This window comes from Rissa tridactyla, chromosome 6, assembly GCF_028500815.1.
Source record: "Rissa tridactyla isolate bRisTri1 chromosome 6, bRisTri1.patW.cur.20221130, whole genome shotgun sequence".
Taxonomy (NCBI): domain Eukaryota; kingdom Metazoa; phylum Chordata; class Aves; order Charadriiformes; family Laridae; genus Rissa; species Rissa tridactyla.
In genome coordinates, this window is record NC_071471.1 from 52,428,224 (window position 1) to 52,443,001 (window position 14,778).

The 14,778-nt window shown below is 42.2% G+C and overlaps 1 protein-coding gene across 1 annotated transcript in view; it reads right to left on the reverse strand.

Annotated features, from left to right (window-relative positions):
- ANTXRL (ANTXR like) overlaps positions 1-14,778 on the reverse strand; it is a 63,166-nt gene continuing 48,388 nt past the window's right edge. Inside the window, exon 18 of the mRNA XM_054206651.1 lies at positions 1-5,181. Coding sequence (XP_054062626.1) covers positions 4,951-5,181 — 231 coding nt within the window. The 3' untranslated portion in view covers positions 1-4,950. The remainder of the gene's footprint in view (positions 5,182-14,778) is intronic.

Consider the following 14,778-nt stretch of genomic DNA (forward strand, 5'->3'; position numbering starts at 1 on the left):
TTCTTTGTAGTGTTTAACCAGTAAGCACTTTTATTGTTGATTTTGAATCCATTAAGACTACATTATGTTGGAGTATAAAACTTTGGCTACATCTCCCACATTTGCATGCAGGCATTACATTTGCAAGGTTTTCTCAGAAAAATGGAGCAGGCGCATAAAATGCATAAAGGTTATATGATTATAACATGGAAGCAGCATGTCAGTTACAAAAATTTGTACCACGTGTACCAGTAACAAACCCACACTCCCATGTAAAATGTCTTTGTCCCTCAAAAATCCAACTGCTTCCTCTATCCCTCATCTCCATGACCCGGCTGTCTATCAGCCCGCATCCCCACTGTTTCTGAAAACACACATCTTTTTCTAAAAAAACTCTAGTACAGTACATTTTTTTGCCTTAAAAACAAACCCATTTCTTCTTCACTACCCCCTCCCCCCCAAATGAAAAATCTATCATAATCTACACATCTGTTCAAGCACTGTTACATGTTAGGAATCTCTATTGCATTATTCAAAAGTATCAGATCAGTAACAAGCTTCTAAACAAACTAGGATGACCAAAAAATCCCCCTTCCCCCAAAACTAGAGAACTGAAAATGCTATACTGCATTATCCCACTTGCATGCATGTATCCTGAGCCACCTGTATTTATTCGCCTTAAGCCCTTTTTAATAAATAACTGTCCAGCAGTAACATCCAGAAGTGTGCCGTCTCCTCCAAATTAAACTCTATATTTACAGAAGTAGGGCTGCTTTTTCAGTGAAATGTGTTTTTTTAAAAAACAAAACAACAACAATAAAACCAGCAAACAATTAAAGAGAGAAAGCATATTACTGATCATGTTATCTAAAGACCAACAGGAGTAGAAAGCATTAGGAGCACCAGGTGCACATGCATTTGAACTGGTACAGTTCATGAAATAATGTCATTCATTGTTATGCTCACTCATTCAGAAGAGGAGCTGATTCTTTTCCTTTCTTCTTTTTCCTTTTTACATTTAGGACCGTCTGCTCTGCAGGCTACTCCCACAGATGGCAATACATGCACTGAGGTCGAAAGATGGCCATAAATATGCTTTGATCAATGTGGTTCTGTATCAGCTTTAAACACATGGGGTTTCCCTCCCCACTGCTTTGCGCCTTGTGTCCTTTCACATCTGTGCTAAGTGTGAGCCAAAGTTCCCCCGAATCCACATTTTTCTCTTGGGTTTGGGGAAGCATTTTGGCAAGTTTCAAATGATGCTATGTGCTGAGAAATACAGGGGAATCATCCCACATGAGAACATTTCTTAGCAGTGTAACCACTGCAGTCACAACTGACATACAAGCATACCGAAACTAACATCTTGACGTACCAAGCCAGTTAGAGGATTTTGTCCCTTCATTTATTCTGAGCCAGCTCTCAGCTGACAGACACCAGTATTACTGCCTTGACTTCAGTTGGCCTATGTTGATTTACACTAGGTAAGGATCAGGCTCAACAGACGGTAAGATAACAACCAGTTTCTCCTACTGCATTGTTATAGTGCCTGAGATCGCTGCAAACAGATATGTTTCTACACAACCAAAAGGCCTTTCTGTAGACAGCGCAGTATATTCACTGTCCCCCACTTTGCAAAGGCAATTCAGTACAGGTTCGCTTTTTCTTTTTCCCACTTCACTGGCAAACTAAACCTGCAGTACTCCCATTAGAGAGGCTGCAGTCAGAACTTCAGTTACACACCAAATGCTTAATTTTATATAGTGAAAATACTGGGAACACTATTTATGCTGAGTCTGTTTTTCAAATTCATGGTGCTTCCTGCTTTATCATATACGGAACTGATTACCTGGAAGCCCAAACCGCTCCTATCCTCACTGCACTTCCAAGTTATGCAAAAAATGTTAGTACCGGTACTCTCTGCAAGACTGGCTATTACAGCAAAGAAGAATAGTCTCCTCAACTGCAAACAACAGGCATGTTGGATGTGTGATTGTGAGAAGCCCTCCCTAAACCAACACCTCCATTCTCACTGGAAGCGAGTCAAATTCTACCAACATCAACATCAATGCAAATTTGCAACAACTCTACTGACCCCCTCAAGATCTGTACAGGTGCAAGACAATACAAAATCTGGTTCCCAGGCTTTTTCATTAGCTAAAGTTTACTCCTGACCCTTCAATTCAACTTTATTAGCAGATACTAACTCCGTAAGCAAGTTTTCCCTTTTACTATTACCTCATTTGTGAGCTCCACTGTTGTTTCAGTCTCATCACTGCCTGCTGATAAGAGACTTGGCATCTACAGAGCAGTTGTCTGCCCCGCTCCCACAAACAGCTAAACCTCAAACGCCATGTTTTGTCCTGACAGGGGAATCGGTTTTATTACCCTCTGCCATTTCAGTTCCTAGTTAGCATTTGTTAGCTAATTATTTTTAGACAGCCAACATGAGAGGCTGTTAGGTTCAACTGTACATACGCATTACAACTGGTCTTAGAGACAGCAAGTTTGTTTCACATAGGCTTCCACACAACCAAAATAACGTCAGCCAAGAATCTCTGCTTGTAAAGCATCTTTCCTCACATCCAGGTCCCTACCCCCTCACTGGAGTCATCCCGTTCCTTTCACTGGTGTCAAAAAGCTTCACCAGAACTGCAGCGGAAAAACTGACATGTTTTAGTTTCACCTTTCAACTGAAAGAAACAGAGATAATTAAGTGATTGTGTGTTGCACTGGCTGCAAAAGGCCTTTCCATTCACAGAAGGGCTACTCTCTGAGCAATTTTGGAAAGGAAGAGAAACCAAACAAAAACCTACACAGTTCCCACATGCAAACGCAGACACACACACACACGTACACACACACTTCTTTCTCCTCCAAACAGAAATCCATTCTTATGGACCAAATTATACAGACCCTATTCAAGTGACTAAAAAGAATGAGGATAGGGTTGAGTGCATCCCAATTCTCCTTTCTGATAACAACGAAGTCACAGGTCACCAAAGTACTTGGGCATAAGGATGTTCCTCTTGACCTGCAGGACATTTTAATGCATGCAGAAGTGCTTTGCTGGCTCAGGCCTAAATTAGCAACAGCTCCAAGGCCAGCTGGCACCCATGAGTGTGATTCCACTACCTGCACCAATAGACATGAGGTAAGAGCATAACTCAAGAGAGGAGAGCAGTGCAAGAGGAGAAAGAGGCTCTGTGGTTCTTCTGAGTTTATCTTTGACAGCCTCAGCTGCATACACACGGCATGTCACAGTGATCAGCATAGACTAATGAGAGCTTGGTATGGTGTTCTGCAAGTGGGATTTCCACTGGAAATAGTAAGCCTGATTTCTGTTTGTACCAGTGCAACTTTATATGCCTCTAACAACTGCATGAAGAGGCCTTAAATCTGGAGTAACTACACAATACAGTTAATGTTTTATCTTAGACTTATGTGCCAGTAACTACTGTGATGTGCTACACACCCACACCTACACACAGATGGAGGGATAGGTATATGCTGTGTCATAATACAACATAAACATTATTTCTACAACTATCCTAATAACACAGCTAGTGCCAAAGCGAACCAGCACAGGGATTTGCAGCCACCCTCTCAAATACAATATGATAGGTAGTGGTGGAGAAAAAGCAAGCTCAGGTGTTATTTTGAGTCACTAGGGAATGATCTGGGCACAACCCACTCAGGTGTTGCTTAATGAACACTATTCATGGGCTGTCCCACAATCCCGCGTCAAAAATTCCCACCTCTGTGTGGGTGCTCATATCACTTTCTGATGACGCACAGAATTGAGGTCATGGGTGAGCAGTCACTATGTTTGGGAAATGCTCTAGCCAAACATTATCTAAAATAGAGATAAAAGCTCAAACCGACACATCACGCCATGCCTCTCAACCACAGGTAGACTGTAAGGTTACATACTAGTGGGATCTGGGCTGTCTAAAGAAAGAGCTCCTCATAGAGGAATTCACGTTTGAATCACAGGAGGATCTAGTTCTGCTTGGCAGTAAGATCAAAAGGAAATTTATCTAATTAAATAGCAACGAAATCAGTCCCTCAATGCTGCTGATATAAATAACACATGCTGTTCACCTACTACAGCATTCATGCTCAAATTGCACATATATTTGCTCCATTTTGGACCATGTTTTCTGCAAATGAAAACTAAACACCTAGCCAAAATGTTTTTCTCAAAATTCCTCTGAACTTTGGACAAATCTGAACCCAGGTCTGGAACAAGATTTGGATTTCTAGAACCAATATCTGTCCTTCAGTGGCTACCCTATGCAACCAAGTCTAAACATAGGCAGAGATGGCAGGCTCAAAACTGATTTTCTCGGGAGAAAAGATACCTCTCTTCTATGCTAGGTTACTGTTGCTAGATTATTGGCACATAGTCTCATTTTACCTCATTATTGTTTTAGTTGTCCTATAAACTTTCATGGAAATTCGACCTGCAGAACCAAAGGCAGAAAGTTATCTTTGCAATTATTGTTCCATATTAACATCTGGATGCAGTATTGTTGCAGGGAAAAAAAAGCAAATTCCTCAACAAACTATGTTTAACCAACTTGCAGGTGGCAGCTATCAAAATCAACTGATGCACATGTACCAGCTAAAGTTATTAATGAATGATCTGACATACCAAGTCAGACAAATGTCATATGTAAATAGATCTTCAAATGTATACATACAAAAGCTGCTACTGTATCTAGATGATCATTTTGGTTTGTTTGTATACCCCATAGCTCTGAATCTATCCACTGAATGTTTACTCAGCACGTGTGGTATAAATATATTCATACACTAAAATTGACACATGGCAATTTTTCTTTTTTTTTTTTTCTTTTTTTGCTGACCAGCAACAAATTCTGATATCTTTAACTGTAAACCAATACTCAATAAATATGCCGTGTTCAGCAAAGGGACATGTTTTGTCGATGAGGGTTTTGCTGCACTCTAAGCCATGGGCTGTGGGGGTGGGCGTGAAGGAGGAGGTCCAGGAGGTGCTCGGGATGGGGGGGGTCCAGGAGGAGGCTGCCTGGAAGGGGGCTGCAGAGACACGGGAGGAGAAGGATTCCTTGGAGCATTGTTAAGTGGCACATCATCACGCCGTGGCAGCTTTGGCGGTGGGCTGTAAGGGGCAGAGGTTCCATCCGATTTCACTCGAGTGAAGTTTATGCATCTTCCCTAGAGGAAAAAAAAAATTCATTATTCATAAAAAGCAGGTGTTTTGACTCAGCAGCAGCTAACCAAAAGGAGTACAAGCAGAGGGGCCAGGCTGCATTTAGAGATCTTCATCCAGTATGATTCACCAGGTCCTAGACATAACATTCAGACCATGGTGTCCTGAAGGTCAGCACTGGAAACCAATGCTTTCCTTGGGTTTCAGAGCTCCTGCATACAGAGAATAGCCTGGGACTGGTTTAAACCAAAAGGTAACCCAGTGTGATTTTGCTCACACATGCCCTCTGCTCTGCTACTAAGAGCTATGCAGAACATGCCTGAAGCCACAGCTCCACCAAAGTGATCCCTGCCTTGGTGGGATCCCTGACTGACAAAGCTGTGATTGAAAAAACTGGTGTCAGAGACAGGATTATACCAGAGGAACAACCTTAGCAAAGATACTATCTGTGGCTTTCCTTTTCATTGTGATGCTAGCCTAGCTGGTGTCCATACTTTCGACACTATACTGGGATAGTACATCTGTCTTCTGTGCTCCAAATGTAGATGTGACTTCCCCACAAACACCAACAAGGTGTGGGACTTGCACAAAGGACTCTCCAATGAATGAATTTTCAGAATGGATGTGGGATGCAGGCAGGCAGGATGGACCTGATGGGAGAACTAGGGATGGAGATTTTAAAACAGGAGTAGCTTGGGTTTGAAAAAACACCAAGCACTGGGGATGTCCTAGTCAATTAGTGGCTAAATGCAAATACATCAGGGTTTTCTTTAGCCAAAACAAAGCTTTGCATAGGTTCACACTAACCAAGTTCTGGACAGTAAGAGACACAGACAGACCCCAAAGACCACCTAGGCTTTTCTGTGGGGAGCAGCCAGAGGCTTCTGGGCACTTCAAAACTGGTATGACAACCTCAGTCAGACACCAAGGTTTCTGCTGTCTGCTGCACTTGTTCCTCCCCACGACCCCTAAAAGTTTTGTTACAAACTGACCCACTATTTCTGCGGAGGCCTCATGAAAACCTGCAGACACAACCTTGTGTGAGCAGATGCAACACTTGGCATCACTGTCTCCACCTCCTCACCTAGGGATGTGGGAGATGCTTATGCAAGAACCCAGCTGCCACAAGCAGAAGCCTGCCCCTGGAAGTCAAAAAGGCCTCTCATCATCATGTACAAAGGCTGGCAACAAAGACCGCCTGAAAACGCAGGAGTGACACCGCCAACACCCCATTTACAGGAGCTGGGATGTGGTTTCCAAATAAGTAACTGTGGGCTGGAAAGTACTCATCCCATCAGTGATGAACTCCATTTGCCACCACCTTGTCTTTCGCGCAGCAGGCCTGTTTTGTTCTATGTAGCAATCATCTTAATGAAAATGGCCTCTACACTTCAGGATGGAGGGGAATGTTACCTATTTCTCTCTTTTCAAGGCAAACACTAGCTGGGAGAAAAAATAAAAAACCCATTTGGTTTGTTTGGAAAATATCTGTCCCAGAAGGCATCTACCCTCCACTGCTTTTAAAGACCCACAGAGCCATGATGCTGATGACAGCCAGAGGTTTAGGTTGCATGCTGGAATCAACAAACCAAATTCAACTCACGATTATGCCAACATCCCCCAAGCAAAATTTGAGAAGGACTCCAGATTTAGAAAAGCGTCTCTCAGAGCTAAGCAGCTGTGAATCACAATCCCCACAGCTACCAATGGCTCTGGTAACAGGAAAATATAAGAACCCACACCAATGACAGATTGCTGCTAGCTCAGTGCTGGCCTGGCATGAGGAAACTGAAGGTGTTTAGGGAATGGGGTGAGTTTCTGTAGCAACTCCACAAGTGACAGTTTACTGTGGAATCCAGGCAAATACCATCCCAGCTGAACCACAACTATCTGTTTTGTTAAGTGACTTCCAATGCCTGCACCTTCGTTCATGAAAACTATTTCTTTAAAAAGAAAAGAAGACAATCACTTCAGCCTATGGCTTCTCTGAAGAAAGACAAGAAGCATATCAAGAGAAGATCATGTAAGCTCCAAAGAGCTCAGAAAATGATTCAACAAAGGGTACCACCCTACCACTTAGATTGGATGGCTCATGGCTTCACAAGTTCAGCTGCATCCAAGGGCTGTTTGAATGGGCATGTTGTTGCCTGTATGTAAGACATACTTAGTAGTTCTCAGTCCCAGCTTTTACCATCACAATTCACCACTGCACTTGAACAACAGCCTCAAGAAGGACAAAATCCCCTTTCTAAAAATCCAAGCTTGTTACAGCAGACTTTGGTTACGAACCAGGTTCAAGGCAATGCTATACTGGGGCTAGAGCCTTTGCACAGAGGCAAAGGGTAAAAGCCAAGGTCTTAGTTACTTCTGCAATAAAGATAAACCACTGAATCAAAGAAACCCAGGTCGATGCTTTGCTCTACTCCACAGAACTCAAGTCCTCACCAACATGAGTTGGTACACCACCTGGCATACTGCGTCTAGCTCTGGAGTCCTCAGCACAGGAAAGATATGGACCTGTTGGAGCAGGTCCAGAGGTGGGCCACAAAAACGGTCAGAAGGATGGAGCACTATCCTGCAAGGACAGGCTGAGAGAATTCACGTTGTTCAGCCTAAAGAAGAGAAGGCTCTAGGGAGACCTTGTTGCGGCCTTTCAGTACTTAAAAGGGCCTCATAAGAAAGGTGGTGACAAATTTTTTAGCAGGGCCTGTTGCAATAGAATGAGGGGTAATAGCTTTAACCAAAAGAGGGAAGATTTAGACTAGATACAAGGAAAAAATTTTTTACGATAAAGGTAGTGAAACACTGGAAGAGGTTGCCTGGAGAGGTGGCAGATGCCCCATCCCTAGAAACATTCAAGGTCAGGCTGGACGGGGCTCTGAGCCACCTGATCTAGTTGCACATGTCCCTGCTCATTGCAGGGGGAGTTGGACTAGATGACCTTTAAAGGTCCCTTACAGCCCCAACTATTCTATGATCCTACGATTCTATAACATTGCAGTGAGCAGCCATCCTTGTCAGCTATTTGTCTTCTGCTGCGCTCTATTGTATTCAGAGCACACTTGGAAATTCAGCAATATTTACTGCCATGCAATGAATGTTACAGATATATTTAACAGCTGTACTGCAAATACGTGTAAGAAAACTCAGCCTTGACATTGATAAAGTTAGGAATTTAGAACAGATAAATAACCACGTAAGACAAAAAAACAAAAACAAAAACAAAAAACAAACAAACAAAAAAAAAAAAAAAAAAAGAAGAAAAACCTGCCAGAGGTATTCAGATGAGATGTACCATATGGGGAAGGAAAAAATAAAAAATTAAGACCAGGACAATCTCCCTCATAGTAAATGCAAAGCTGCAAACCCAACACTAGTGCTTTTGCCTACAAGCCTTTCCTGCCTCTCTGTTGTGTCTCTCTCTCAAACATCAATTCCAAATATATTCATAGTCTATAATCAAAGGGGATCCCATAAATCTGTTTGCATTACTTTCACTTCAGTTAAAGTGATAGGCGACGTCAAACTGCTGCCAGTTTCTGCCACACTCGCTGATTTGTCAGACAGATGGGTAATTTAAAGGCCATGCGCCGCATTGTGTCATGAAAAATACGGTTGGGTTGGGAGAGTCTGACAGATAGGGGCTCGGATGATCGATGTATGTATTGTGACACTTCCTCACAAAAGAATATTGGTGTTAGCCTACAATCTCATATATCAAAGACTTCTGGTGAATACTGGAGCAAATCCTCCTGAGCACTTCAAGCAGCCATTGATAAAACGAGGCTGAACTCTTAGCCAGTGTTAGGATTAACAGACAAAAGGGAAAGGAAGGAACACATGATAATAAATCACAAATCTTAGCTTGGACTTATCAGGCATATGTCATCAAAGGATTTCTAGGTTGAAGAATTAAGCCCTCCACTCATCATACTTTCCTAATAACAGAGTGCCACAGCTATTCTACCTAACATGCACATCCCTTTGGGGTTAGTTTATGAAAAAAAATCCATGATGTTTCTCAAATAAACATGCTAGACACGGGTTTTTTTAATATTTTGTGTTTGAAAGGATTAAGTAGTTTCCTCTCCAAAGGCATATAAAGGCTTTTAAACTATAGAGAACATGGACAGAAATCAGGTATCCTGCACGCTCACCAATGCTCTCCCTGCACAGGGGATTAACAGGGATTAAGAGCCACCAGCCACCACCACTTTAGTGGTGGTAATAGTATTTTTTTTTTCCCTGAAACATGGTCTACACAAAGTGTTTTAGGGAAGGAGTCAGAGTTGCAAGGTGCATTAATACCATGATGATCTCATGCACAACAGCTGTCGGGAGCTCCTTTATTGTTTTCTAGGAAGCAGATGATCTGCGTAAATCCAGTTCTGTCTGGTTTCAGCCCCGCTCCCAGTACAGCATCCCTCAGATGGTGCGACCCGCACCGCGTACTGTCATTCAGGCACCAACTGAAGGTCAGCAATGTGCCATATGGAGTTACGCCCTTACTTCAGCTCACATCTGCACAGTCTTCCTAATGCACAATTATTTTGCCTCCCCATATGGCCATCCACTTGTTAGGCTCTTGTTATGCTGCTTGCCAAATTGCCTTTTCAAAAAGTACAGATACTGAAGCAGCGGGATCCGCCCTTGTCCCGACTCCAGCTTTTATCCCAGTGTAACAATCACATGTGCAATTCAGGCACTTTGTACTTCTAGGCAATGCCTCCTCGACCACCTAGGATGTGGTTTTGTGTGTGGTTTAAGAGGGGGGAAGGAAGAGAGGAACCTCTTGAAAGCCACCGCATCTTGTTTCTGGGCTACTTTCATCACAGTGCTCAGTATATCATTCCCTGGTGCTTGTTCACCCGAAATCTTTAGCTACTACTCAGCAAGTTTTCAATGGAAAGGAACAACTGCTAAAAGAATCCAGGCAATTCAAAGAGTGCCATGGGCAAGTCTCTTCACCCATGATACTGAGAGCACTACAGCAAAAAGAATTTAAAAAATCCACCCCATCTGCCAGTAGCTGTCCCTTTCCTCTGTTCATTTTAATACGTCCATTGGTGTTTATTTAACAAAAATCAAATCCAGTTTTATCTCTGTGCATGCCAGAGTGTTTGCATACACAAAAGCATGCCCGTTTCTTATTTTTAGCTGCATTAGTTGACCTAATAAAAAGATATCCTTCCTGTTACAAATTCCGCTTGAGTTTTCATTCACTCTTGGCTTTGCCTATGGAGTCTCAGTGCTGCAGTTCTGACTAGCAAAGGAGGGTATCTGACTGAGGATACACTTAAACATTTACTGAAATTTCTTGGTCTTTGACTTTGCAAGAACATGATACTTGCCTTTACATTTTAGAATGGATTCAAATAAAAATCATTGCTTTAAAGTTTGAGCATAGCAATCCAAGACGCTGGACCACCAAATTAAAAAAGTAAACTAGCTGCCAGTCAACAGTATTACATTTAGGATGCTGAAATTTGAAATAAACATAATTTCCTTGGGCTCAGAGTAGTCACGTTTCTCCCCAGTTTTGTTTACGGATGTCACTGGGATGACTCTGCCAGTTTTATATGGACACGGTTCGTCAGCATGTAGCTTCGCTTCCTAAAGTTCACTGTAAAAGTGGAGCTCTAAAACTCAAAAGAACAGATTTAGGGTTTTAGGCTGCCTACAAAACCACAAAAGCGAGCATCTACAAACAGTCAGAATCACTTCAGCTAAGTGAAGGTTTTGATCCACACACCCAGAAACCAATGGGATATATACCTTTAGGATTAGTGACTTTTGCAAAAGTTGAATCTTGGAAAAATTAGAGGACAGGACAAACCCCATCCTCTAATAAAGAACAAAAGTGTTCTAGCAGAAACAGCTACACCGAGTATCCTAAAACAGCAACAGTATGGGAAACTTGTTTAACAAATGTATTTATGAATGAGGTAGATTATGGATACAGTAATTTTATAGAGAAAGCTGAACAGAGGTGGTACAGAGTTCCCACTATTCGAGTTCCCTGGGCAAGTGTCAGGATTAGCAGCTGGCTTCTCAGGAGCCAGGATCTGTGTGTATCAGGCTTTGCCAAAAGCTTCCTCACACTGCACTGCTTCATGCTGACTGTGCGCTGAACATGTCACGGCTCATTAAAACCTTCACGGATTTCCTGGGAATTGCACTGATTACCCTGCAGCATACAGGCTAGAAATTAGTGAGCTGCTGAAACAGTTTGTCACGTAAAACCTAAGCCTGCCTGGTTTTCAGGCATATTCAAGTAACTTTTACTAACTCCTACTCTTACATTTGGGATTCAGATAGTGTTTTCGTGTTTAAAAATAAAGAATTACAAATGTCAGAAACTCCCATATCAGCAGTTTGGTGGCTGATAATGCTTTCAAGTCAATAAATGTGATTTATAATTAATTTATAATTACATTTAACAATTTAACCATTAATTTTTACTCATCACCATTAATTATGCTGTGGTTATTGCATTAATCATTAACAATCAATTTATTATCTTGTAATTAATTTTTATATGAAGCCATTTTCAGTTTTTAGGTCTCAAATCAAAACATTAAATATCATCAACATAAAATATTTGTTTACATGAGAATCTGATTCTTCACATATCTTCCAGTTGTCCTAGAAGTCCTCTCTTGTCAATAACAATTTTTTGGTGACCTATTTGGCAGCTCAGCATTGATGCCTAAAATGATGTCAATCCAAAACTATGAAGAGATAAGAGAAAAATGGGGTTGACTTGAAGAAAGAAAGATTTTAAAAGTAAGGTCCAGCAAAATGGCAGTGTCCAACAATGAGAATATAATTATTATTTTCTTTAGTGCTGCTTTCAAAAAGGAAAATCCAGCCCTTTCTTTATCCAGTGTATTATTTGACCTCTTTATAAGTGAACTCATATAACTTCTGCTCCCTCCTTCTGTGATGGAGTTACTGGAGGGGAAGGAAATCACTGCATTGTGAATCACTCATATTGTAACAGTGAGGACCCTATTATGGACCAGTGAGGACCCTATGCCTTAGGTACATCACAGAGTCAAATTGAAAATTACAAAATGACGAATGCAAATGCACAAGGACGATTCAAGGAGTAGCAGAAAACTTTGTTTACAGCACAGCATGAGCGAGGTGGAATTAGACTGAGATTTAAGATGTGGGAGGTAACACAATTTTAAACAAGACACACCTCCTGCCCCAGGAAGGGGCAGTGATATTTAAAAGCAGCTGAGGCACATGCCGATCCTTCACACAGTCCACACCTTATAAGCAATTCTTGTGCCTTTTCTCCGACTTTTTAGCAACCAAACTAAACTGCCCACAAGCCTTTGGTCACTAGTTCACTGGCATAGCCCCAAGGAGACACATCACAGAAAGTTAGTCCCTAGTTCAGAAGCCCTAACACCCAAGTGACAAACGAGAAGATAGCTGCATACAGGCTGTTAGCAGAGCACACAGTGACGAGACACAGCTAAGCAATGCCTTGGACTACTGACATTGTTGGAGTAAAACCTGTTGGTGTAGCCAAGACATGGCCCACATTGCTGCCCAGAACACCTAGGCGAGAGCTGAGATGCTCGAGTCCCTCTCACAGATGCAAAGAGAGACCAGCTTTGCTTTGTAAAGGGACTGGGAGAAGAAATTTTTCAGAATCCCAGTGTGCCCTCAGGCGCCCTGGCTACAGGAGGCAAATAGCTGAGAAAGTAGGATTTATGGGGTGGGAAAGGGAGGAGTGAGCACAGGAGCTCTTCTTTTTACACCAAGTGTGTGATAACCCCATCCAGGGGATCCCCCAGGGGACAAGGGAAGGGGGTTGCCAGGGCAAACGCACAAACAGGCCCATGGTATGCACTGCACCTAACAGTGGCAATAAAAGTCATCTTTCGGTTCACTTGCTGGCCAAGGAAAAAGCCAACAACAACCAAGAGACTTCATTTTTCAGGTAGAAGAAATATGTCAAAATAAGTTTCATTTGGGCTTGAAACATGTATGTTATTCAATCCAAAACATCTTTTCTTTGAGTTTCGGATGGAAAAGGTGTTTAAAAAAAATGTAAAATATTCACACTTTTTCAAAGGTATATTTTCCACTTTAGCTAATTCCACTAACATACAAAAATACATACAAACCATCTAAAGAAGCAGTTTTTAGCCAAAACAAAGAGAGTAATCTGGAAAACAGTGTCCAGATCTACTAGGGAATTATGATACATATAGGAACTCTTTTGCAGTAAGGTTAATAGCTGCAGTGTCCCAGGCTACTGTAGCTTCTTTAATCAGAATATTGAGAGTTGAATACAATCAAGTATTGATAGGTTCCCAAGACATGCACATCTGCAGACACTACTCCTCAGTTCACAGTCTCAACAGTGCATGGCACTGCTTGAAACCAGGGATGGGTCCTCTGGGAGCAATCTATTCAGTTAGTTTGAAGACCAGTGCAGGAATACGCTCAAGAGAAGTGGGTTACTTCCAGTTTTGCCCTGGAGAAACCAACCAATACTGAGGAATTTGACAGGAATACCTCAGCCAAGAAAATTAGCCTTTTAAGCTAGGATCAGGACCCTTCAGCAAAATAAACCTTGTGCTGAGCACATCCCCACCATTCAGCTCTCACACGCCTAATACCGCTTTTCCAGCTTAGGCACACAAGGGAAGTGACACAAAGAGCCCAGCCCAGTATTGAGGACAGGGCTATTCAAATAATTTGTATCACAATCCATTCATCAGGGAGCTGCATGTTGTTTCCAGCCCTGCCTTAGCCGGAAAATGCAGCAAACGGCTACAGACACCTCCTGAAAGAATGGCCAGAGTCACAAGATATCTTGCAGGAATGCACAAAACATCACATGTCTTGGACCTTGCTGAGATTGTGGCTGAAGTAATGCACAGTGCAGATCCGTAACATTGTTGATTCTGAGCCCTAAAAGAGCTGAAGTGGTAAAGGGAACAGAAAAGGATAACACTAGACATAATAAAAGTTAAGGTCTATCAGGCATACTTTATACTCAGTACCTATCTCAAAGTACAGTCACGCCAGACCAAATCCCACCCAAACCTGAGAAAAATATCTTAGCCTAAACCTGCACTCAAAACACACAACTTACTGTCTTCCCCTTTTCTGACAGTTTTTATGGATGAGGCTCCCAGAGTGGAGGAAGTGAGGAGAGCCACTATCAGGTCATGTCATCTACACAAGGTTATGCAGCAACTTCGGGGGAAAAAAAAATGGTATTTACAAGTTCAGGACTCGTGACTCACATCCCTTGTTTTAACCACAGCACCACACATTTCCACACTTGAATGCTGACCAGACTAGAATGTGGTTCAAGAAAAAAAACCAAACAGTAGTTGGTTTGCAAAAGATTTTTCTCTTTCCTTTGGCATTTTCAGGGAAAAGGAGACTGCATTAGTCCATCACCTCAAATAGGGAGGGCTTTGGAGCATAGCAACAAGAGCAACAAACATTTGCTGGGTGCAACAGGCTCAGCCTTGAGGTACTGGCGACTTGCTGGGAGGAGCAAATTAGGCCACAAAGGACCATAACTGGTCTTGCTCAAACTATAATTAAGTGTCATCATGCTT